Genomic DNA, 26,804 nt, shown 5'->3' on the forward strand with positions numbered 1-26,804 from the left:
GCGGCGCCGGAAGGGGAAGTTTCGTCTCAGAACGCTGCCTCGCTCGTCCGAATTCGGTGGCGCCACGTCCGCCGGTCTCCGCCTTCTGCACCGCGGCTTCGGCGGCTTCCGCCTCGACACCTTCCACTCGCCGAGCCGGCCGCGTAGTGAGGGGGCCCGCACGGACAGACCCGCGGCTGTGCGCATCCTGGCGACCTGAGAGGCGAAGATGTCGGACATCGGGGACTGGTTCAGGAGCATCCCGATCATCACGCGCTACTGGTTCGCTGCCACCGTCGCGGTCCCCTTGGTCGGCAAACTCGGCCTCATCAGCCCAGCCTACTTCTTCCTCTGGCCCGAAGCCTTCCTCTATCGTTTCCAGGTACTGGCCGGCGTCGGGAGCGGAGACTACAGGCCCCAGGCGGCCCCGCGGGGGCGGGGCCGGCGGCGGCGTGTGTGTGCGCGCGGGGCCTGGTGGGATTTGTAGTGCGTCGGGCTCCAGCGGTTTAGGGTGGGGTCCGGTGGGCCCCGGGAGGCCCTAGGGCCAGAGCGAGGATCTGGGTAGTTGGACACGGGGGTTAACCTGATGAAAAAGGACTAACTTCACCCGTAGAGTAAGCTAGCGCTTCCCGCGCTCCGCACTCAGTGAAGGAGGCAATGCGAAGTTAAGTCAATGATAGTTGTCAGCCTATTATTGGATGGCTAATTATCAGACTGGATTCACCTGGTGCAATACCCTTTGACCTACTTCAGTCACCCACGTGGTGTCCGCTTAATCTGTAGTGTTCTCTTGACCAACTTATAGCTGAGTTGTTTTCATGATAGTGGAGTTTTTCTTTCCTTCTGTAGAAGTGTATTAAGGTCAGAGACAGACAGTGAGTTTATTTATGTACATTACCACCAGGTCCTGACTTAGAATCTTGCATGTAGTAAATCAGTGTATGAAGGAATGAATAGAGAGTAATTTGCTTCAGAAATGGAAGACCTTGTTATTTTCTAAGCATGAAGGAAAGCAATCTAGAATATCATTCCTGGTAAGAGAATGTCAGTTTCCTGGAGGTTATCTGTATTCACTTGATTCTGTGATTTAAAACTTTAATTAGTGGCAATTAAGATTTCAAGATCTGACATTAATTCTAACACTCCCTTGCCTTCCTCCTCACTGGGTATTATTTCTTAGTCTCCTTTACTACTTTTTCATTTTGATGACTTTTAAATGTTGGAATGTACCACAGGGATCAGATATAGTACCTCTCCTATACTCACCTCCCACTGCAGCCAGGTGATTTCATTCTGCCTCATGGCTTTAAATACTTTATATAAGCAGAACTATCAAATACAACTATGCTATAAGTATCTTCATTCCAGATGTGACTTTTGATTTCCAGATTTGTACATCCATTAGACTTCTGAAAAATCACCATTTGGATGACTGTTAGACATCTCAGTCAAACTGAAGGTCTCCAAAACCAAATCTTCATTTTCCCTTTGCCTTAGAGTACATAAACTCTGTTAGTGAAGGAGCTCAAGCTAATAGTTGTGTAGTGATCCTTCTTTTTCTCTCATACCCCACAATGTGTCAAAAATCCAATTGATTCTACCTTAAACATATATCCAGAACACAACCCCCCCCCCCTTTTTTTCTTTTGCAAGCCATTATCTTTCCAGCCTTGGTCCTTTCAGTCTTCTTTCTTTGGACAGCTAGAGTAGTTATTTTAAAATTTAAGTAATATCCTGTGAGCCTGTCCAGAATCCTCCCAAAAAACTTCTTATTGGATGAGTAAAATCCAAGTCTTTTCACTGACCTGTAGGCCCTCCATTGCCTCTCTGACCTCATCTCCTGCTACTCAGCAACACCTGTGCATTAGGTTCCATGATGAGATCCTACATTTTCTTCAGCATCTAACTGGAGTCCTCCTCATTGCCTTTGCAGGTGTTATTTCTCTGCTTGAGGAAGATAACCATGGCTCACTTGTGTGGTTCCTTAATCTTTCAGGTCTCTCCCCAAATTTCATCGTACCAGCAAGGCCTTCTGTGATCGCCTAATGTAAAATAGTACCCTTCCTTCTCTCCATCTCCCTTACCCTTATTTTTCTTGCTACATATTGAAACTGGAGTTTGAGACAAAACTCAATTTTCCCATTTGGCTGGGGTGGGGTCTGTGTAAGCTGCAGGCCTCTGCAGCTGAGAAAGCGAACCTAAGTGTCAGCAGCGAATCAAGGCGCTATGAAGAGCCAGATCTCTGTCTTGTCTACTACTGTCTTTGTCACCTGGAATAGTGCCTAGCACATTGCAGGTGCTTATGTGCTGGTTAATTCATGGGAATAATTAGATGCTTGCTATGTGCCGGACCCTGGGAATGCAATAGTGAATAAAACAGAAAAGGTTCCGCTCCCATGAAGAAAATAGTGGGAGAGACACGTGTCGAAGAGTGTGTAATATCTGATGAACTATTGCTGAAAAGCCTCAGAAGACATTTGAAGAATGTCTTTGGGTAGATCTGGGTCTGGATACTGCCTTCCGGAAAGAAGGAATAATAAGTTGAAAGTCTTTGGGACAGGAACTAGAAACATAAAGAACCCTGGTTAGCTAGTATAGTCATATGGGTGAGGTTTGGTAGATAAAGACGAGGAGATGGCTAGGGGTGAATGCTGGAAAGCAAAGATGGGAAGATAGGTTGGGGCTAGATAATAAAGGATCTTTTAGGTCATGTTAAGAGCTTTAAACTTTATTTATTATTATTATTATTATTATTTTCAGAGCTGGGCATCAAAACCAGGCCTTTTGCGTGGTAGGCAAGGGCTCTATCATGAATTTTATTTTGAGGGCCCTATGAAGCCTGGGAGCCGGTTAAACAAAGGACTGACAGATTGACTTGATTGCCCTGTGGAGTGGACTTGATGTGTGGGAGAGGGCTAGATAATGGGATCAGAGAGAAATGAAAGGAGGCAAGAGCAGTGGTGGTTAGGACTAGGGTGGCTACAAAGATAGAAAGTGGATAGATTCAGCAGTTGGAATGGACAGGATCACCACTAAGTGAATGGTTGAAAGAGAACTCAAAGATATCATTTTCTCAGGAGCAACTGAGTGGTTGATGCAGCCTTAACAGTTATTGGGAATATTTGGGAGGCGCAGGTTTGGTGGGAAGTATGGTTGAATGATTATGTTTTGGTTGTTGTAAGTTTTGAGATGCTTTTCAGGCACCCAAGCGAACATGTGCCTTAGGCAGTTGCTTAGAAAAACATCGTTCTAGAGTACAACCAGTATTGCATACTGCTATGTTGGCAGAGTGCATGTTGTGCACTTTGGTGTCATGTTGGGTAATGTGCACGTGTGAAGAGTAGTGGTTGTATGTCATTTTCTGGTCAAAACTGGCTCTTTGACCCTTGTTGCAAAATTTTGTTAACTTATATAGTAAGATTAGTAAAATATTTGGAAAAAACCTTTCTAGCTGGGTGTGATGATGCATGCCTCTATTCCCAGCTACTTATGAGACTGAGGCAGGAGGATCACAAGTTCTAGGCCAGCCTGGGCAACTAAGGGAGACTGTCTCAAAAGAAAAGGGGGAAAAAAATGGGGGTATAACTCGGTGTTAGAGCACTTGCGTAGCATATGCTCCCGGGTGTGTACAAACACACACACACACACACTCACTCTCTCCTCTCTGTCTCACTCTCACTCCTTCCTAATAGACTGCAGGTGTATAATGTTAAAAGTGGTGAACTGATTTGAGAGTTGTTACTCATGCCACACTTTCCATAATTTCCCATCACCCTTGGATTGTTTCTCCCAGGCTTGTTATCCTGAAACTGGGATAACAAGCAGGCAGGTCAGTGCTCTGACTGCCCAGGTATAGAAGGATCAGCAGATAAGTTTGCTTTCTGCTTCTCTGACTCTTGCCCATTCTGAACTAGTTCAGCTTTCAGACCCATGTGGAAGAATGATTGCAGTGGAGGAAAATCTGCACGGGATGGCTGCTGTGCATGGATAGTGTGACATGGTTTCAAAGTTTGAGGCTCGCTTTTTCCTTAGAAACTGAATGTTTAACAGCTTAAAAATTGGGGGATGATTGATTTAGAATTATGCATTTGTGTTGGAAGCGATGAGTTATTTTTCCTCCTGATTTAAGTTTCCTCTCTATAGCTTGATGGTTTGGAACTCCAAAGTTTAAAATTATTTTGCTGGTTTGGATAGGTCAAAACAGGTGTGTGCCAAGACTCACTATATGGTTGTCCACAGTTTCTCCCTATTTCTAGTCCCTCAGACTTATATTCATCAAATAGTTCACAGTGATGAAATGTCTTCATTATTGGTCCTTGATTACAAGAGAGATGACAGTTTCCTTCTGCTCTAGTGTTTTCTGAGATTAAATTCTCCCATAGCTGCCTGTGTTGTAATATATCTTCATTTCTTTGGGTATTACCCCCTTGTGTCTGTATTGTCTTTTCCATGTGTTATCTCACTTCTACAGTCATCCTGACATAAGTGTTAACCCCTTTCATAGACAATCACAGTTTCAGTTCTCTTTCAGTGAGTTGAAGATAGAACTCAGTTGTCTTACTTAACTACTTTGCTGAATAGCTACCAAAAGATAATTGTTTAGCAAAACATTTTGGAAGGTGATTTCTTCCAAAGTAGTTATAGCAAATTATTCTTCCTTTTTTATTAGAACAGAAAGACCAAAGGGTTTCAGGTCACTGACCTACAAAGCCCTCCATTGCCTGCTCAGCTCCTTACTACTGTGTGCCCTTGGATAAGTTATTTATCCTGTCTGACCTTCAATATCTTTACCTAAAAGTGGGATAATACATAATATATTAACTCTTTTCTAAGACTCCATTGATTATGTGATGCTTTATCATTTTAGTACAGCTTTTCTGGGAGGGAGTAGGAATTACATTAAATGACTATATTAATTGTAAGACATCTTTTTTTGCAGTGCTGGGGATTGAACCCAGGGCCTTGTGCTTGCAAAGCAGGCACTCTACCAACTGAGCTATCTCCCCAGCCCTTGTAAGACATCTTAATTTCAGAAACACAAAAACAGGTACTTTCAAGGCGAGGAGATAGATACGTTTTTCATGCCTCTGTTAAATAGAACACATAGGAAAATGTTTGTAAAATGTCAGTACATAGTCTGATAAGCAGGCTACTCAAATATAGTTGCCTGTTTTACTCATCAGCTGATAATGATCTTTGCCTTACTCCCTTTCTTCATGGATAGTAAGACTCTAGTTTAAATTTGTAATTGAAATAGAAATGTAACTGCTGGATTATTATCCTTTTTTTTTTTTTTTTTTTGTCCCCTTAAAAGCATCCCAACTTGTAATCTGAAAATGTGAACTCTGAATTTTTCTATTTTGTTTCCAGGGATAAGAAATGATGCCAAGTCTGTGATTCTTTGCTTGTATCATCACATTTAACCCAATGACTGTAACCTGAGCAGGTTGATTTAAGAATATTTGGGAGAGAGAGACATTTCACATATAACTGGAAGGAGAATGAATTTTGACTGTAGGCTGAGAATGGAAGTAACTTCAAGGTTTGAATTTAAAACTGCAGTGGTTAGTGTTTTTGGTATGAACAGTTCGAAATCTGTCCTTAAGGTTTTGTCCACATGGTCTGTAGATAAGGTTGCCCATTAGATCATGACTTAGGTGTTTACTTCATTGTTACAGTATGCAAACATGAAAGTGTATATTTATAGCTTGAGTTTTCAGGAACTTAATACACGTATTTATCCAGCATCCATATCGTGAACAGAATGTTATCACTACCCTGAAACCTCACTTTTTCTCCCTTCTGGTACTAACCCTTCAAGGATCACTACTGTCTTGACTTTTGATACAAACATAGATTGTTTTTATCAAGATTTGTATTTTCTATAATGGGAAATAAACTGTGTAGTCTTGGGTCAAGCTTCATTTACAAATGGTGTGTTGGAGAGTCACCTATATTAGTTGCATGTGGTTCTAGGGACTCATTCTCATTATTCCATGTGTGAATATAATTTATTTACACATTCTACTGTTAATGGATCTTTGAAGTAGGTTTCAGTTTGGGCTTTTATGAGCTGTGCCGCTTTGAACATTCTAGTATGTCTTTGTGAACATAGATACCTCTTGGTGAACATAGGCATGCTTTTCTGTTAAATACATGTTGAAAAGTAGAATTGATGCTTGCTAATAGCTTTTTTAAAGCCCTAAATTGATTTTGAGTGCCTTTCATTAAAAAAAAATAATAATAAAAAATAAAGAAAAAGAAAAAATAAAAGAATGGAAGGGGTCTTTTCTTGCTTACCTTGTTTGTTTTAAAAAAAGAATGCCAGTTTGCTAACATCAGCTTTGCACACAGGTTCTTGTCATCTTGTCTTGCTTGGTGACCTGTGTAGACTTTCTTAACCTCAAGCTGCCCTTTTTAAAGTTCAGAAAAATATTTGCTTTTCATACTTTTTAAAAAAAAAAAAGACCCACTCTGGACTCTGGATGGCATTTGTCATTATCTTAGCAGATTATTTGGAAAATTTTAATACAGGCATGGCTCAAATTATAATTTTAAAGTAATACAAAAACAATATTAAGTCTAAGTCTTTTAGATCAATGAAAGCAAAGTATAACTCAAGGGTAAGCTTAATGAACAGGGAAGAGAAATGAGGTATTTTGACAGACACTGATTTCTAAAGAACAGGTGCACACAGTGGCTAAAAATAGTGTTGTGTCATCAGCATTAGAGAAAACGTAGTCAGAAAAAAAACTTAAGATTTCTTTTCTAAATTCAGGCCTTGAGTAACTTACAGGAATGTGGGGGTAGCTTAAATGTGAATTTGTAAAACCCAGGTCAGTGGGCGTCTCCTAAAAGATGTGATAGTAACACACCCACACATACTTTTTTTTTTTTTTTAAACAAGGCACCATTTTAATCTGCTTTCTTAATTCCAGCCTTTTACAAACTCTAAGATAGGAAGGCAGGAGTCATAGGACAAATGTCACTGGGTAGATGATGAAAGCCAGTTTGCAGATCCAGACTTTCACGGTCCCATAGGCCAGAACTTGCTTCTTGTCTTTATTCAGTGCTTTTCATAAACAGGGAGAATGAATAGGTTTACTCTCAGTTCATTTTAGAATTATACCAGTATAATGGTACTGAAAATTTTTACTAATTATAATTATGCCTCATTATATTGTGTCTTTTATGAGAAACATTGCAAAAAAATAGGGGTTTAGTGTCACAAAGTCTGAAGTCATACTTGGACAGAATACTAGCTCTACCAAAAACCATTAAAGCAGGGCAAGTATTAATACATAATTCTCCTTTTACAGATGGAAATTGAGTCTGAAAAATGGTAACTTGTCTGCAGAAACTTAAATTCAGGTCTTATCTGTAGTGGTCTGTTCATTAGACTATACTATTTATAAAGTTGTCATCAAGTTTTAAGTGAATAAAACTATTTTGTTTACTGGTTTAATACAGGGTTTTTGGAAAGTCCCTTTTTGGGTATGTACAGTGCATTTTCCCCCACAGGAAATTAAACCCTGAGGATTGCTTTCCTGTACTTGGAAAATGGGACTTCCCAGCTCTGTTTTTGGCCAGGCCCCATAACTGATATCCTCCGTTCCATACACACTCGAATTGTTAATGGTGTCTTTTCATTTATTGTGGTCTTGCAATTTTCTGGGATTTTGTACCAAGACCAAATTTTCCCTTACTCACGCCAGGTCTTGCTTCTTTTGACATGGTAGTATGCCATGAGACACACAGCTTTCAAGCCAAAAGCCAGCATCTTGCTGACATGTTGAAAAGTCTAGGAAGGCCATCTATTTCACCGTTACCTAATATTGTTCTGGAGGTACTAGCCAGTGAATTAAACAGGAATGAAGAAAGACAAAATTTTATTTATGGATGGTGTTGTGTGCTTGGAAAACCTGGCTTAATTTTCAAGTATTACAGCTTTAGGGGTTTGGTATAAAAGGAGGTGGAAATAGCTTTATGGAAAACTAAAAGTTATGAAAGAATTCTTGGCTGGGAATTTTTTTTAGAGCATTATTGTTATACACAGTAGTTGGGTTTAACTACTTTGACAGAGTCATACACGCAAGGAATTTTATTTCAATCCGCATTCCCCCATTTTCCTCCTCTACGATCCCCCCATTCTCCTTTCTCTACTGATCTTCCCTTCCTTCCTTGCTCTCTTTTTTTGGGGTAGGGGATAACTGGGAATTTAACCCAGGGGCAATTTACCATTGAGCCACATCCCCAGCCCTTATTTTTTATTTTGATATAGGGTCTCACTAAGTTGCTGAGGCTGGTCTTGAAATTGGCAATCCTACCTCAGCCTCCCAAGCTGCTGGGATTGCTGGCATGTGCCTTTGTGCCCAGCCCTTTTGCTCCTTTATTGTTTTTGATTGGTACCTTCTACATAAACAGAAAGGTGACATTCCTGTTGGCACATTTGTATATGCATGTAACATGATTCTGTTTAATTCATTCCATATTTCTTCCCCTTTCTCATCCTTCCTCCCTCTCTCTTCTCCACTGATCTTGTTCCTAAGTATTTATGTTATCTGACCCCCTGCCCAACCGTTGCCTTATTTCATTTAGCGTGATATTCTCCATTTCCTGGCAAATTTGGGAATTTAATCAGTATCACATTGACATAATAAAGATGTTGGATGTAATTCATTTAGAAAAATAAACATTGAGACTAGCCAAGAAAAGTGGGACAGTTGTGGAAGAAAAGAGGGAGGGAGACTATTTAATTGTGTAACTTAATCAGATATTTAAAAACTTTATAAAACCAGAAATTAAAATAACTTGGTATAGGCATCAATTCCATACACAATAGTTTAAAACTAGACAATATAAAAAGGAGTAAATATTCAATGGAAATAGGTTTTTCAAATAATTGGAGAATGTGCTACTTTATAAGTGGGGGTGAGAAAACTGAGCTACAGTCTAGAAAAATTAGTTTGCTTTCTTCCTCATTCCTTAGATTTCTATGAAAATGCTGCAGTAAACCTACAAACATGTTTCTATCCTTGGGGTAAAAAGATTTTGTAAGCAGGATGTGTGATGGATACATTTGCTTACACATTAAAGTTTTTGCATGCCAGAATATAGCAAAAATACCATAAAAGCCTAAGTCTAATGGCAGATCAGAAAAGATTTGCAACAATGAGAAAGAAAAATTTCTATAATATACAAAGAACTGCAAATCCAGCAGAAAAATGGATAAGGAATATGCTAAAATTTTTTGGTTTTGTTTTTTGGTGGGATTGAACCCAGTGAAGCTCTACCAAGGAACTATATCCCCATCCCTTTTTATTTTTTACTTAGAGATAAGGTGTTTAATCAGATTTTTCACTACTGTGAACAAAAGACTTAAGAACAATTAGAGCACCTGGCATGGTGGTGCATGCTTATAATCCAGCGACTGAGACAGGAGGATTGAGAGTTCAAAGCCAGCCTCAGCAAACGTGAGGCGCTCAGCAACTCAGTGAGACCCCGTTTCTAAATAGAACACACAATAGGCTGGGGATGTGACTCAATGGTGAGTGCCCCTGAGTTCAATCCCTGGTACCAAAAATAAAGATAAAAAAAAAGAACAATTAGAGTGCCTGGCATGGCGGTGCACACCTGTGATCCCGGCTGCTCTGGAGGCTGAAACAGGATGATTTCGAGGTCACAGACAGCCTCAGCAACTTATCAAGGCCCTAAACAACTCATTGAGACCCTGTCTCTAAATAAAATATATATTAAAAAAGGGGATGGGGATGTGGTTCAGTGGTTAAGTGCCCCTGGGTTCAGTCCCTGGTATCAAAAGGAAAAAAAAAAAAAAAAAAAAAAAAAGAACAATTAGAGTATGAAAAGTTTATTTTAAGGCTCAGGTTTGAGAGGTATCAATCTGTTGATGACTGACTCTAATGCTTTGGGCTCACTGTGTCTCATTAAGTCCCCAAGGCTGGCCTTGAATTTGTGATCCTTCCACTTTAGCCTCCTGAGTAGCTGGGATTGCAAGTGTGCACTACCATGTCCAGTCTAAAATTTTTTAAATCATGAAAAGGTACTTAATTTTTCTCATAAAGCAAAAATTAATTTTCAGATTTGTGAATATAAAATTACTAAATGGTGAGTATGTGGGAGAAGACAGGCACTCATCTGCATTTTAGAAGGAAGTATAAATTGATTAAACACTTCTGTAGGCATTTGGCAATATCTACCAAAATAAATGCATATGTCTGTTGATCTAGCAGATTGATTCACAGAAATTTATCCTGTATGTATGTGTATAAAAAGGATAGACAAGAATATTCATTGTGGCAATTTAACAGTTTAAATGAAGTTTGGATATACACATGAGAGAAATACTGTGAAGCCAATAGAAATATTTTGTCAAGGGAATGAAACAAGGTATAAAACAGTGCAGTATGAAGTAGGATGAAGGATGAATAATAGTAACATATACAAAAAGACTGATCAGTTGCTAATAGAAGGGCAGATCCTATATCTGGGACACCAGGTATTTTTTGTTTTGGGGAGTAATGTTTTTTTGTCACATTGTATGTTTAGCACATTGGCCTGAATAAAGAAATTCCTGTACTGCTTTTAACTTCTGAATATGACATTTATTTGGACAGTATGTCATCCTAGTATATTCTTTTCCTAAATAGAGGTACTGTTGGAAAGGAAGTTCTTGTAACCCACTCCGCCTCCATTGACTGGAGATTGAACCCAGGAGCGCTCTACCACTACTGCTGAGCTACATCCCTAGCCCCTTTTATTTCTTAATTCAAGACAGGCTTTCCCCATGTTCCTGAGGCTCGCCTTAAACTTGTGAATTTTTGTTTCTCCTGCCTTAGCCAACTGAGTGTTGGGATTATTACAGTTGTGTGCCGCCACACCTGGCAGTAATTCATTTTTGACCTCAGCTGCCTTATATACCTGATTTCAGTAAAGACTAGCCATATACTTGTGTTTTTTTTTTTTTTTTCAACTCATTTAGAAATGTTACTGCTTATTTTATGATGTCATACAATTGATTTGCAAATTGATGTGTTGGTAATTGATAGGAACTTTTCTTTAGTTGTTTTCTTGAATTGTATTGGTAGAATCATTACTATGGTAGTTCTTATTGAGGAAAATACTTTACACAAGGGTTAATTTTATTTAATTAAAGAAAATTAAACCAGCTTAGAGAAACTAACAGCTGTGTTTATTTTCATCTGGACAGATTTGGAGGCCAGTCACTGCCACCTTTTATTTTCCTGTGGGTCCAGGAACTGGATTTCTTTATTTGGTCAATTTGTATTTCTTATATCAGTATTCTACACGGCTTGAAGCAGGTATGTTATCCATAGTTGTTTTAAGTATCGTTTGTTTCTTATTTACTAACCCTGTATTTACTTGGAGGAATTTTGAGGGCAGTTAGCATCACATAAAGAGATGGCATAGTGATAGTACATGCTCACTGATGGTGCCAAGACTGGATCACACAATTAGATCATCTGATTTTTAGTCTTCACAAAATCATGAGGTACAAAGTAGCTTCACCATTTTATATATTAAAAAAAGTTAAGATCAGAAGTTTGCATACCATGCTCATCTCCTTAGTGTAGATTAAAACTTTTATTATGTAAAAATTCAAGCATGTACAAAATAGAGCAAAAAGTCATTGAGATCAAATTCATATAACAAAATGCATTTTACCATTTTAAAGTGTACAGCTGAGTGATGTTGAGTACATTTATAGTATTCTCTGTCACCACAGTTAAGTTTCAGCACATTTTCCTAACCCTTCCCACTCAAAACCCAATGCAGTTGCTCTTCACTCCCTGCTTCCTCCCAGCCTCTAGCCACAGCTAGTCTACTTTCCACACTCATTTGCCTGTTTGGAACATTTCATATGGCCTTGTGTGACTCACTTCTTTCATTTAGCATGTCTTTTAAGATTCATCCATGTCGCATTGTGTCAATGTGAACCCATTTGACCATCACCCACCTAACAGTTTTCTCATAGCAAGTCTTCTTTTATCTGTATCAATAGCTACTTCCCCTTTGGAACAAAACACCAGGCATGGTATCATTTGATTTATAAATATTTCAGTATTTACTTCTGAATTATAAGAACTTAAAGAATAATCCTAATGTTATTTTTTATTTTTTTTTGGCACCAGGGATTGTTCCCAGGGGCACTTCACCACTGAGCCACATCCCCAGCCTTTTTTATTTTTTATTCTGAGGCAGGGTCTTGGTTGGCAAGGCTGGCCTTGGACTTGTGATCCTCCTGCCTCAGCTTCTTGAATCACTGGGATTACAGGCAGTTGGTGCCTGGCAAATATATGCCTTCCAAATATACCTAATTTATTTTTTTAGTTGTCAATGGACCTTTTTAATTTTATCTATTTATACGTGGTGCTGAGTATCGAACCCAGGGCCTCACACATGCCAGGCAAGTGCTCAACCCCTGAGCCACAACTCCAACCCCTAATTTTTAATATTATTCTACCTGAATAACATTTAAAACACTTCTGTGGATTAGTAGACCCTAGTCCTTTTTTTTTTTCCCCCCTAGTCTTATTTGTTTTGATTCTTAGAAATTGTCCCCTATGTACCAGTATTGGAGTATTTTGAAATGTTCAGCTGAGAGAGCTGAGAGGTTTTTTTTTTTTTTTAATTAATAGCTTCATCAAGATACATAGTTACCCCTCTATTCTGTACCCTTGGGTTTAACCATAGATTGAACATTTTTGGAAAAAAAAAAAAAAATTGAGTCTGCAGAGAAATTTCTTTGTCATTATTTCCTAAATAATGTAGTGTTATAACTGTTTGTACAGTGTTCACATTGTATTAGGTACTGTAACTAATCTGGAAATGATTTAAAGTACATGTGTACAGGCTATATGCAATTAGTATATACCATTTAATATAAGGAATTTGAACATTTGCAGATTTTGGTATTGGAGAGAGGTCCTAGAACCAATCCTCCATGTATAGCTAGGGGAGACTAATTCCCATACCATACAATTCATCCAGTAAAGTGTATAACTCAGTGGATTTTAGTATTCTCTTGGTTGTACAATCATTATCATAATCGTTTTTTAGTGGTATTGGAGAACTACATTGAACTACACTCTCAGCTCTTTTTAAATTTTGAGACAGGATCTTGCTGAGTTGCCCAGGCTGGCCTCAAACTTGCAATCTTCCCGCCTCAGCCTCCCAAGTAGCTTTGAGGCAGGTGCCACTATGCCCAACTCATAATCAACTTTACAATGTTCTTGCTAATGGGATCATTATGAGGTCTTTTGTGATTGGCTTCTTTCACTATTTTTAAGGTTCTTCCGTATAATATGTTGTAGGAGTTCATTCCTTTATAGATAATAATACATTTGGTTTATCTGTTCATCAGTTGATGGACATTTGGCTTGGATTCACTTTTTGCTCATTTAGAATAATGCTGCTATGAACAGTAGTGTAGAGAGGAATTTTTTAGATTGTCTGTTTAACCTCTTATTTCATGAACAACAAAACAGTGGCTTGAGACATGTCCCAGAAGTCACAAAGTTATTTGTGATAGGATAGGTAGGAGTGGAACCCAGGTTTACTTATTCCCCATTTTCTTTCCACAGCCTCAGGTTAGTTGTTTTGTTTTGTTTGGTTTGGTTGGGGGGGAGGTTACTAGGGATTGAACTCAGGGGCACTTGACTGGTGAGCCACATCCCCAGCCCTATTTTGTATTTAGAGACAGGGTCTCACTGAGTTGCTTAGTGCCTCACTTTTGCTGAGGCCAGCTTCGAAATCATGTTCCTCCTGCCTCAGCCTCCCTAGCTGCTGGGATTACAGGCATGCACCACCGCGCACGGCTCAAGTTAGTCCTTTGAGAAAATGTTTGCCACTTGTGTATTTTTCTGCCTGGCTAAATTGGTTAAGTATATAGCAATGTTGACTTATTTATGAGGTTTCTGATTTGAACTACAAGTCTGCAATTTGAGACCAGTTAATTGTAAATTCTCACTTGTAAATATGCCAAATAACATAGTACTACAGTTGGTGTGATTATAGTATCTTAAATACTCAATCTAAAGAATTCTTTAATCACAAAGCAAAACTACATCAAAGAAGTATAGCTATTATTAAAATTCAGAAATTTTAGTAGAATCTCAGCTCTGATTTATCACAGTGATTCTCTAGCATGAAACCTCATTAACACTGGCTGAAGTGTGCCTTTGAGGTAACAGGGGGAAATAAGAGAGAGTGGAAGAGACCTGCTAGAAACCTGTTTTCTTTTAGATATATTCATTTGGTTTTCTAACACTTTAAGTGTTTTTTTTTTTTTTTTTTTTTTTTTTTTTAAACATAACTGGTAGAATGTTGAGGGGGAGGAAAGGTAAGTTTTGAGCTCGAGTGACCTTAGTCATTTGTGTTTCGTTTCTCTACTTCTGATTAGGAGCCATCATTAGAAGGAATGGGCTGTTGGTTTTTCTGCCCAGTAATAAAACACAGTCTGGTTAATGGTGCAGTGATAAGAACACTGAACTGTAGTTAGACTTCACTCAGTTTCCAGCAGCCCATGTGACTTTGATCACATGACTTTATTTCCTCATCTATAAGAAGAGGGTCATAGGTCCTTCCGGCGCACCTCACAGATGCAGAATGAAGAGTAAGTCAGGCCGTAGACAGGTTGGCTCTCACTTGGTATCCCTTTCTCCCTCATGTCATTTTCCCATTTTGGAATATAAGTTCTATGAAGACAGAGACTGAATCTTCCCGTACCCAAACTGCTGCTGGACAAGTGGTGTATGTGTCTAATAATACTAGTAATAATAATAGTAGTAGGCTGCCAATGTAGTTGTGTTTAAGTGTTTTCCTCTGTTCTCAACCCTGACATTCGGCTTATTTTTATTTCCAGGAGCATTTGATGGGAGGCCGGCAGACTATTTATTCATGCTTCTCTTTAACTGGATTTGCATCGTGGTATCCTTTAGTGTGATTTTGGGCCAGAAATTAACCAGTTTTTTTCAGGTTTTGAGAAATAGCATTCTATAAAAATTTTAAACTACATACTGTTTGCATCTTTGTTTACTACAGTTAATAATTAAGATTAATTAAAGTTCTTCTAAAAAACTGAGGTAAATCATTTAGCCCTTGAGTGATGCATTCTCTTGACAGTGCTATTGTGGGGTTTTTCCACATTTGGTTGAGTTTTATTACTGTTCCTCCTCCTTGTTCCCAGTTCTCTGTGTTCTCATGGGTGACAGCTTGTTGACTGGAGCACAAAGAGATTCCGTGCCATGAGACAGCTTTTGAAATCTGTGGTTCTTATCAGAAAATTAATTTGCAACAGCAGTGTTTTCTGACTCCATTGCTATCCTTTTGGGGTCCTAAACAGTAATTTAGTCCCTCTATAAAGTACCCGGCTCTGGGCACAGTCTGTCTCTGCTTTATATCAACCACAGTTGTCAGCACCCTTCCAACTCTGAGGCTTTTACAGATGGTAAGAGTAGCAGAAGAGACTTGATGGCTCAAGTCCTGGGCAGAGTTGGTGAGCTCACAGTTGCTGTTGGGCTCAGCCTCCGTTTAAACTTGACCAAGAGCCAGAAGATGTAGGACTTTGAATCCCTTTCCTCTCCTTTAAGGGAATGAAAAAAAAAAAAAATGGTTTTGGACTTCACCCATGCTTTAGAGCCTCAAGTGTGAGTAGAATCATTATTTGTCTCAGATGCACAGGCATCTCCATCCTCTACTTGAAGGGGTGATGCTTAAAACAGAGGCAAGGCACAGAAGAGACACCAGGTGACTAAGTCATGTTGAGGCTATTAACTTCTATCTCTCCTTGAAGTGTAGTCTTATGGAATATTCATGATGAAGATTATTTGAACCTTTGTGTTCTCAGATGTTTTATTTAACCCATTAAGTCCCAAATTTTCAATTCTGTGAACATAACAAATATTCAGATATTATTTCAAAGTTAACATAAGTGGTATATTTGTTGCTCAATTTGTTTTATAGGTGTTCCACATCAGGATTGATGGCACAAAATGGGTTAAGTAGTCCGAATGACAAAAAAGCTTTTTTTTTTTTAAAAAATATTTCGTTTTAGATGTAGGTGGGCACAATACCTTTATTTTATTTTTTTAATGTGGTGCTGAGGATTGAACCCAAGGCCTCACACATGCTAGGTGAGCACTCTACCACTGAGCCACAATTTTCTTCAGAACTTAGGAATGAAATGAACTTTTAAATGGGGGAAAATAACCAGCTCAGTTTTGATAGGTACAGAAAACTTTCTTATATCTGATCTTTAACTTTATAAACAAAGATTACTGGCTTAGCAATGGATATGCAGGTAAGTGTCCCTTTAACTAACTATTTACTCTTTTATCTATTTGGACTTACTCTTAAGAGCCTTTGACAAATTAGAATTAATATGAACTGTGTGGTTGATCATGATTTTTGTACTTATAAAACAATGATACCTGTTTTATTTTGAGGATATTAGGTTGGCTAAACTTTGAAGTCTCCTGTATGAGTTACTGAAATTATTGGGGTTTTTTTTGCTTATTTTCTTTCATATTATGCACAGTGAGAATAATGGTTATCCAGTATTTTCTAGGCATGTGTGAGGGTTTCTGTTTTTAAAAAATTTAGATTATATGGTAATTAAACTTTTTCAAATAACAGCTTGACTAATACTTCTGAGTCTGTCTAAAATATAAAATTGCGTTGTATTTTACTGTAGGATTTTGTAGCATTTATTCTGTGATAAATAATAGGATCGATTTGATCGATTTGATCAGTTTAACATTCTTTTGCTTTTTGAATACATGTGAGAAGTTTTTTGGTGGGGAGGAGTAAAAAGTTTTTTGGCGGGGAGGAGTAAAAAGATGTGCATTCTGTAAGTGCTCCTGGAGCCTAGTTTTTAAATGTTGACTTCTTTTGCAGTTGCTGATGATTCCTCTGATCATGTCAGTACTTTATGTCTGGGCCCAGCTGAACAGAGACATGATTGTATCATTTTGGTTTGGAACACGATTTAAGGTACTTTACCTTAGTTGGAAAAACTTCCTTTTCATTTGTCTTTGCAGAAATCTCTTCAGCCAAGAGATGTACTTTCTGACTCGTCCAGAAGAGGTCACTGCAGAGCAGTATACCATAGGCAAGCCCCTTTCTCCCCTCAGTAACCCAGCTCTCAGCCAACCCAGAGTCCCTTGCTGACTGTTGTTACTTCCCCATCCCCTCTGTACTTCAGGCTGCTCAGGGATATGTCCCTGAGTGATCTCGTGTGTGTGTGTGTGTGTGTGTGTGTGTGTGTGTGTGGTTTTGGAAGGAAAGCTACCAAGTGAAATCCTACCATTTAAGATCTCTTCTTATCACTCCCTCACTCTGTTATATACTTAGTACTTTAGCGAAAACAGATTTTTTTTTTTTGTCTCCGGACATTTTCCTTTGTACCTGTTCTCACAATGTTCCACCTATAACATCTTCTTGATACACTTATGTAAATCCAACCCATATGGGACTGAGCATATTTTTTGTCTCCTGCCTACAATTAGTCTTGGCCTTGGACTTTTGCAGTGGATTATAGTCCTATTTTAGTATTTACCTCAAAGTTGCCTTAAAGTTATTTATGTATAACCCTCCCTTTTCTAGTTTGTGGAGTTCCTTGCAATGCCCCTAACCTTTGGCATGAGGTCTTGAATTTGGTAAGGGGCTCATATGTTTAATTTATCTGGAGAACTGTCACTTGGGAACATATTAGTTCAAGATATCAATGTATAATGAGATAAAAATTCAAAATAATTATAACAGTTTGTTGGTTGGAATCTTAGTGTGTTCTGTTGTGGACTGTGTTTTTAGTAGCATGCAAAGGATACTTGTCTACTTGTTAAAAAGTTTTTTCTTAGTTATTGATGGACCTTTATTTTATTAATTTATTTATATGTGGTACTGAGAATTGAACCCAGTACCTCACATACACAAACGCTAGACAAGGACTCTACCACTGAGCCACAGTCCCAGCCTGGATACTTGTCTACTTTCTGAAACTCTTTGTTAATATTAATTCAGAAGGTCAGGAATTGCATCTATGGGCAACAAACTCTGACTTTCCAGTTACAAGTATTCAAATAAGTCTCATTTTCAATAGGAAGTTTTAAGTACAGTAGGAATGATGTTAAAAGTGATCTGAGAAATTTTGCAGTGACCTTCCAAAGGATTTATTAAAGCCCTTATGAGTATGTCCCTCCCATTTCAGTCCCCTTAGCAGCTTATCCTCCTCAGGTGTGGCTGTTCATGTTTATATATATTTTTTCCTAGGCCTGTTATTTACCGTGGGTTATACTTGGATTCAACTATATCATTGGAGGCTCGTAAGTGATATTGGATTTATTTGACTGGAGACTGACCCTTGGGAAACTTTCATTCATCTTTATCTTTCTTCTAATCTTTATAAAATCTTGAAAGAATCTCAATATTGATATCTTATAACATTTTGATGTAATTGGTTGAATTGTAGAATTTTAGTACGTTGAACATTGGGTGGTTGTAATTTTGTTAGCTTATCATTAGACAGTGTCTTACATGTTTGTTTGAATAAATATGCATTTCTGAATTCATTATCCAGACTGAGCAAATGTAGAACTAATTTGTGTCTGAGACGACTCCTCTAAGAGCTATCCATAGAAATCCTATGTCTTTTTATTCTTAAGGCATTTCCTGAATGCCTGGGAATTGCTCACTGTCACAGAAGTGCAGATTCTCAGATGAGAAGTAGTTTTTGTAACTGGTTTGATGGTACAGAAGTTTAGGCCAAGCACAGTCAGATATCAAGGTACAACTGTCTCCCATTGAACCTAGGGGTACTTTACCACTGAACTATATCCCCAGCTCTTTTTATATTTTTTATTTTGAGACAGGGTCTCACTAAGTTGCTTAAGGGCCTTACTGAATAATACCCAATTCACTGGGTATTATAGGTGTGCAACACTGCCCCAGGCAATCTCTCCCATTTCTAACACTACAAAATATTTTCTGAGAATTTAATAGAATTTAAATGGTGGGAGTTCTCCATGTATCTGACACATTTGCTCTGTGTGATTCTGACTTCTAATTGGGAGAAGTGAATGAATTGAGCAACAGACTGTTCAGAGCATAACATGTTCTGAACACGATAAAGCTATTCTCCCCCACCTGGAAGGGGAGAGTTGCAGAATGTTGCAGATATTGATTTGTACCTGAAGGAATCATGTTGCAGGTGAAGACAAAGAAGGATATGTAGTAGTAACAGTGGACCCAGGAAAACTTGGGGTGACCTCTGTATAAACCCTGGGAAACCTGGAGAAGAGCAATGATTATTTTAGGATGTAGGGTGTAGGTCAGCTTCCCTAAGGAGTCTCTGTGGCATCTTATACTCACAGATATAAAAGGCAAGAAAGAGGCAGTCATGAGGCAGTCATGACTCCTCTTGGATGAGAGAGCGGATGCTTATCAGCCATCTTTCCCTCACTCCCATGCTCCTTTCTTGGTACACTGTATTTGCCTGTGTTTTGCAGATATAATATTCATGAGTGAAATTGCTCAGAAGCTTGCTTTGCAGCCTTCCCAACTCCAGAGGCAGAAAGTAGCCAAAAAAGTATTTTGAGGAGGGGCTGAGGCTTGAAAGAGATGTCAGAGGGGCTGCTGGCCTAGAAGAGTAGCAGGCCATGTTGGTTCAGCAGCCTGATTTTCCCTCTTCCTCAGAATGCGTTTGTCACTCAAGACTATAAAAGGGCCTATTGTAGAGCTGTCACAGACTCCCAGGGACTGTAGATGGGCTGCAGTGAAGGTGCTCTTCCTCTTGCTGTTAAAATTAGTTAAAACTTGGTACACCTCCCTTATTGCTCAGATGTCTTTAATTTGACTCTCTGTTTGCAGGGTAATCAATGAGCTAATTGGAAATCTTGTTGGACATCTTTATTTCTTCCTGATGTTCAGATACCCAATGGACTTGGGAGGAAGAAATTTTCTATCCACACCTCAGTTTTTGTAAGTGTTTTCTCTTTGCCCATACCTCCTATTGAACAGTTGTACTACCTTTGTTTTCCCATGTCTTGAGAAAAGCTCTGTGGGAAGTTGGATTTACCTCCTTGTCCAATGGAGAAATGTCAACCAATAAATGACCGTTTTAGTCAGCTTTTTTGTTGCTGTAATTAAAAGGGTCTGACCAGCACAATTACAGAGTAGGAAAGGTTTATTTGAGGGCTCATGGTTTCAGTGGTCTTAGTCCATAGAAGGCTGGCTCCATTCCTCGGGGCTCAAGGTGAGGTAGAACATCGTGGTGGAAAAGGGTGGCAGAGGGAAGCAGCTCGCATAATCAAGAAGCAGAGGGGGGTCTTCACTCTCTAGATACAAAATATATACCCATAGCCGTGCCTAATTCCCATCTCCTCCAACCACACCCTACCACTTCAGTTAATCCCAGCTGGGATTAATTCACTGGTTGGGTTAAGACTCTTACAACCCAATCATTTCTCCTCAGAACCTTCCTGCATTGTCTCACATGTGAGCTTTTGAGGGACACCTCACATCCAAACCATAACAATGACTTACCCTCTCACAGTCACAGGAAGCCAGGCATCGAAGTCATGGCTCATTCTCTTTCATGGTATCCCTAAAGGGACCACTAATGACTAGTCTGAGACATCATAGGAAATCCGCTCTGCTGAGAAGGCCAAGATACCTGATGCAGCTCCTGGGAGTGAAGCATGGGCAGGGGGTGGGAAGAGGAACAGGAGGACAGTGGAACTTTCCTTGAAGTATCAGTTCCACCCATGATTTCCACTGAGGAATGGAATAAGTTCTCTGATGAGCAATTTTAAACTTTATTATGTTACATATTACAGAATAGAAAAAAGTTAGCACTATTGGAAGTTAAAATGCGATACTTGAAGTTTGTATAGTCACAGTCCCTGTGCTGTTTCTTCGCCCTCAGGATTGCCTGGCGTGAGGAGGCCAGGGGCAACAGCTTTTGGGTTTGAATGTCATTCCCCTGGTATGCTAGTTTTGATATTGAAAAGTTACTTAATAAAACCCCCAAAATTCATTTTTTAAGTCTGTAAAGTGAGTGCTCTCCCTCCTCTCAGTACTAGATGAGTTAAGAAACACTGTTGGGAACACAGCATAGGTACTTAGTAAATAGAGCCATGTGCACTATTTCTAACATTGGGGGTGGGGAGGATTTTGACGAGCCCAGAAGAGACGCTCACACACTTGAGCATGTAAGTAATGTGGCTGTTCTGTCAGTGAAGTAAAAGGCTGTTGAAGCAGGGACCAGTTAAATCACCATCTGGGTGTCACAGCCTGCCTGACAATCATGCCTAATCTCATGTCAGGGATATGCAGTAATAACTTGCATTTAAAAGCTTGAAAAAAGAAAACAACAACAACCTTTTGCATCTTGCTCATTTTAGTGTTTTACAATTCTGTCATTCTTTCAAGAGGTCTCTGAGGTCAGCAAAACAGAAGGAGGTCTCCTCCCCTTCCCTTGTACAGATTAGGAATATGTTTGTGAAAGACTTTTTATTGTGAACATGCAGAAATATACAGAAACATGCAGTATTGTTGCTATGGGTTTTTGTTGTTGTTCTTTTTCCTTTAAGAGAATCAAAAGAAACTTCCTTCTCTCTGAGCCTTGGATTGCCTTCAGGCTAAAAAACAAATGACCAATCTGCTTTCTAATTATCAAAGGATATAATAGCAGCAGGTTTGGATTTCTGATCTAGGTTTATCACATAGGATGGCAGATGCATTAATTAAAAAACTTGTACTTTGGGGGGCAGCCAGCAGTTATTTTACTTTAAATGGCCATACTCTGAATACAGGCTTATAGATATTTCTCAGTCATGGACAACAAAAAGTGTACAAGATTGTAAGGGCAAAATCAGTAGCACACTGTATCCTTCCTTCCACTTGAGCTTTCTTTCTTGGTGAAAGCCCTTCTGTTAATTTTTGCATAAAGATCAGATGACAAAATGTAGCTCCTTGCAAAAACAGTAACTGCTTTGAAATTACCATAAATTTTTGTTGATTATGTATAATTGGGTGTCTTTTTATACTAATTACTTGCATTTAATTTTACCACCGCTTAAGCAGTGGAGATGGCTTCCATATTGTTTTAGAGTGAGTGGCAAAGCAGACAGCCCTCACATTGCCTTTTTCAGGTGTTTAGTACGTACTTTGGAGGAATATTATTGTATCAGATGTTGTTGCACATGTCGAGAACCCAGCACTTCAGAATACACTTTGACTTAATGGTAAAATTTTACTTGTTTGAAAGGCAAGAGTTAAGTTGCTAAGATGAACAGTTTTTTGCATTCCACTCAGAAAAGCAGTTATATCTTTTGTACATAGTTAATTCTGTGTGTAAAAGGAGTCACTGTGGTTTTGGGGAAGGACCGTGAAGGCAGAGCCACCAGCTGCTGTCAGCAGGAGTCTGCAGTGTAGGAAGGAGTGAGTGCAGGGCGCCAGCTTTGGAGTCAGGCTGCCTGGGTTTGAATCCTGACTGTCACTTTCAAAGAATTTCACAGTCTTGCCCCAGTTTTCTCCTTTGTAAAGCAAGGCTGGTAGTAATGTCCTCCGCATAGGGTTGTGAAGACCAGGTGAATTTATAAACATGTAGTGCTTGGTGTAGGGTAACTGCTCCTTGAAGGATAAGGTCACCTAGTAGCTGCTGTAGTGTAAGGTTGTGCTTGGCACGTTTCTGTTGGGAGTTCGCCTGTCAGGGATTGCTGTGGCAGCCAACAGGACTTTAAACAGGGTAGCAGTTTGTACTCTCTGCCTTCAAGCAAAATTTACACATTAGGATCTGATAAGTAGAATAGGTTTAAGCATTCTCAGTTTACTAATAAAGGTAAGGATGGGAAATAATGAGAAAATGCTATTGTGCGTACGCTCGGGTTTGTTTTCTTAGCTGTTTGGTGACTTCTCATTTGTTAATTTGTAAAGTAAGAAGTCATCTAACCTTTTTGGACTTTGGCTTTTCCACCATCTGTAAGATGGGAAGAAGGTGGTTGGAGGACAAAGTATGACTACCGCCCCAAAGCTGTCTTCCCATCTCTCTTAATGCACTCAGTTCAACTGGGAGCATGGTGGACATGCTGTGCAGGGCTTAAACATGCAACCTGTGGATTTGTCCTTTGAAAGCGAATTAATTTTGTTCTTTGATCCAGTTAGATCCATATTTAGATATACCAAGATGCTATCAGTCATTCTTTCTGGTTGTTGGGCTTGTGGGTGTAATCTTTTTGTTTCCATACTGTTCTGCATGAATACTTTTATAGTCAGTAAAAGAAGAAAAATGTTTAGAGTGTGAATTTAACTGAAAGCTTGATAAAGTTAAGAAACATGAAAAGCAAGTGCCATCTGTGGTCAGGGCCTTGAGCTAAGTGCTGAAAAAGCAGAGTTAAATAAGGCATTGTCCCTGGCCTCCTTTACCATACCAGATGCTATGGGAACACCCAGGAGAGGGAGATGCGCTGAATGGTTGGTTACTCTGTGGAAGTGACTGTTCTCTCCTCTGCCTTTGTTTCCCCATCTCCTTCAGGTACCGCTGGCTGCCCAGCAGGAGAGGAGGAGTGTCAGGATTTGGTGTGCCCCCTGCTAGCATGAGGCGAGCTGCCGATCAGAATGGCGGAGGTGGGAGACACAACTGGGGCCAGGGCTTTCGACTTGGAGACCAGTGAAGGAGTGGCCTCTCGCCTGCCCACCAGCCGCTCCACTCAGGCGACGTTTCCTCCCGTTGCTGGGTGTGCTTAACAACTGAGTCTAGCTAACGCTGTTGGACCTGACCCACACTGAATGTAGTCTTTCAGTATGAGACAAAATTTTTTAAATCCTGAAGGAAAATACAAGTGTTCCTCAAGTTTCATGATTCTCATTCAAGTCCTTACTGCTATGAAGAACAAATATCAACTGTGCAAATTTCAAAACTGACTATTTTTTGGTGTGTTTTCTTCCTTTTCTGACTGAATAATGGGCTTTAGCGGTTCCCAATCTGCTGGCACTGAGTTGGGCATCTGGGGTGGGGTTACCAAACCCTGTCAAAAGGATTCTTGTCTCTTTCTTGCACACACACCTCCCTTCTATTCCCAACCCCCTAAAGTTGCAGCTAGAGGGGTTGCCCATAAAATGGTTCTGCCTTTGACAGACTCCTTATTTATTGACTTTGCCAATGCTTGACCACAAAGAACTTGTTCACGGTTATTTTCCCTCTTTGGTGGCAGAACTGTAATAATAGAGAGAAGACTGAAGCAGTAGATAAAGAACTTTCTCAGCTTTGGGAATTGTGCCAACCTGACAGCCACTGCAACCATTAGCCACCTCTTCAGGTGTTCTTATGCGACACCACTGAGTCAGGATGGGCCCAGATTGCTATTAATGAGTGTTGAGGCTTGTGACTAGGCAGTTTTCCTAATTAAGTGATCAAAACTTTAGTGGAGTTGCCTCTAACACGGGTTAAGTTTACACTTTGATGAACACAATCCCTTGTTTCCTCTGCAGAGCATATTGGCTTTGTGTACCAAGAGTCATTGGGTTGTTACATAGGGAGGTTTCAAATCACACTGGCCATAGGGAGATGCTCCCTTCGAGAGGCTCCTGGGCATTGATTACATTTCATTCTTATTCTGGGTATATGTTCATTGAAGTGCCCTGTTAAAATTGTCTTTTTTTTTCCCCTTTGCCCTTTCTTCATCAAGTGTTTCAGTTAATTGTGAGAAAAGTGCAACTCTTCTGTATGTAAATCATTTTTTAAAGCACATCTAAGTGAATCACTCATAATTCGAGGTGTAAGACTTTAGACTCATTTGCATTTGAAGGTCTTTATTATTTTGAGTCAGGAATATACAGGCATTGTGAATCAGACCAGCTTGACGACCCACAACTCCTTCGTAGGTGAGCTTTTTCCATCAGAGCTCGGCTCATCAACAATAAAGGTTTTCGTAGGCTGCGGTGTTCCAGTTCGTTTTTATTCTGAAAGCAGACAGCTAGGAGCATGGTGAGTGGCTGCCATATTTTGAGTCAGCTAAAAAGGTTTTGGACATTTTGATCAGTTTATTTTTAGGAAAAGCACCCTAATAGTACGGCTCTTCTTCCCACTCCCATTCTTATTAAACTGTGATGTGTGTTGTACTAGGAAATGGGAGTTTGAAAAAAGCTCCTCAGTTTTAATAAAGTTTGTGTGTACCTTTCCATATTTAATTTATATGATAAAGTAGTAGGTGGAGAGAGAGTCTGAACCCAAACTGTCATATGTCCTGCTGTTGACCTATGGCCACAATAAAATTTACTTGTAAAGTTTTAGAAGCCATTATTCCTGTTATGTTGTATGGACACTCACTGCAGGAGTGGAAACTTGTGTGTGTATGATTCTGATGGTAAGTGAGCCAGGGGTTCTGTGCCCCCCATATCAACCTACTTGCCTGAGAGCAGTAGTTTGTTTGTTTGTTTGTTTGTTTGTTTTTATAAAGATCTGTAAGTTCTTAAGTTCTTAAAACTCTTTGGTTGAAGGCAAAATGTTCTTTGAATGAAATTCTATATCAAACATAGGAAGCTGATAATTTGATGGCCCTTGACTGGATTACCTGTCATTCTGGGATAATTTACCAAATATACTATCTGAGTTTTGACTTGGCAAGGTAAGACATGACAGTGGATTCTCTATGAATGGAAAAAAAAAATCCTTATTTTGTACAGACGGCATCCTTTTTTGTAACTAATCCTTTTTATTGGTATAAATTGTAAATTAAAATGTACAATTTGAAGGTTGTCTGTGTTAAGTTTCCATATCCCTTCTGTGCTGTCTTTTTTAGACATTATGTAGTTGATGTCATCAATTTTCCATTGATGAGCATTTAGTTAATATCCAGTATTTTTTGTATTCGGGGGACACAGCAGATCCTTTGTACATGATTTTGTTCACATGTTGGAGAATGTCTGCATTAATTCCTGGAAGCACAATTCCCAGGTTTTTATTATAATGCAACAGAATGCTTCCAAATCCTGAGTCATACCTGATAAGGAATTTTTGTAGATTTCACACATGGTTCTGAGTTCCAAAGTCTATAGAACTGGTTTAATCCCAGAGTCCAGAAAGTAAATTCTATGATATTCCTGAGCCCTTTTTGTCTTGGGGGTGAATCAACAAAGCCTCTATTCCTGACCTTGGGATACATTTATGCGAGGATGGGGTGACAAGAGGAAGGGCTGTGCATCCCTCCTCTGATAACCAGGGAAATACCAGAACAATAGAAAGGAAAGGTCCTGCTTATTTGGAAGGGCAGCACTTTGCCAGTATCGTGGTGTTCTGAACTACCTTTCGAATAACACCGATCTAATAATAGGCGGTGTTGCAGTTGCCAACATCTTCACTGCCAACTGTTTCTGAGCTCTTTCCCCTTGTTTCCTTTTCAGTAGTAATTCAGTGCTTTGAATAGCAAAGATTAACCTTTGGGAAAAGTTACTCCTTTCTTCCTCGACATTTAACTGGTAGCATCCTAGAAGCCTGGGCTGAGCAGATGTGCAGGGAGTTTCCTTGTTTGCTCTCTGGAGTGGCTCAGGATTGGATGGGGTGATGCTGTGTCCTAGGATTCCTTCTGTGTGTGGTTTAAGTCCAGGGTGCTTTTCCACATGCTCCCCTTAGCTCACATCAATTCTGTTTTCACATCTTTTCAGTCTCCTTCACATTCAGTACGGAGGTGTGCTCCACTGTGAATAATTCAGGCCTTTAATCTGTGGTTTCCCAATATGGCTATAAGTGAGATTCACTTGGGACTTTGAAAATATTTTGTCATTTCTGT

General features: G+C 39.4%; 1 protein-coding gene across 2 annotated transcripts; it reads left to right on the forward strand.

Moving 5' to 3' along the window:
- Derl1 (derlin 1) lies at window positions 1-25,769 on the forward strand. Of its 2 annotated transcripts, none has more exons than XR_007110692.1 (8): window positions 1-361; window positions 11,207-11,318; window positions 14,882-14,946; window positions 16,292-16,318; window positions 16,915-17,128; window positions 18,289-18,341; window positions 19,885-19,995; window positions 23,552-23,691. XR_007110692.1 is itself a non-coding variant. In XM_047567651.1 (8 exons), the coding sequence occupies exons 1-8, from the start codon at window positions 209-211 to the stop codon at window positions 23,688-23,690; spliced, it is 756 nt and encodes a 251-aa protein (XP_047423607.1). In that variant the 5' UTR covers window positions 7-208; the 3' UTR covers window positions 23,691-25,769. The 2 variants fall into 2 exon arrangements, 1 of the variants encoding a protein (XP_047423607.1); XM_047567651.1 differs by having other exon boundaries at window positions 7-361; window positions 16,915-17,010; window positions 23,552-25,769.
- The last annotated feature ends 1,035 nt before the right edge of the window (window positions 25,770-26,804 follow it).

The sequence above is a fragment of the Sciurus carolinensis genome, chromosome 1 (assembly GCF_902686445.1).
Source record: "Sciurus carolinensis chromosome 1, mSciCar1.2, whole genome shotgun sequence".
Lineage (NCBI taxonomy): Eukaryota > Metazoa > Chordata > Mammalia > Rodentia > Sciuridae > Sciurus > Sciurus carolinensis.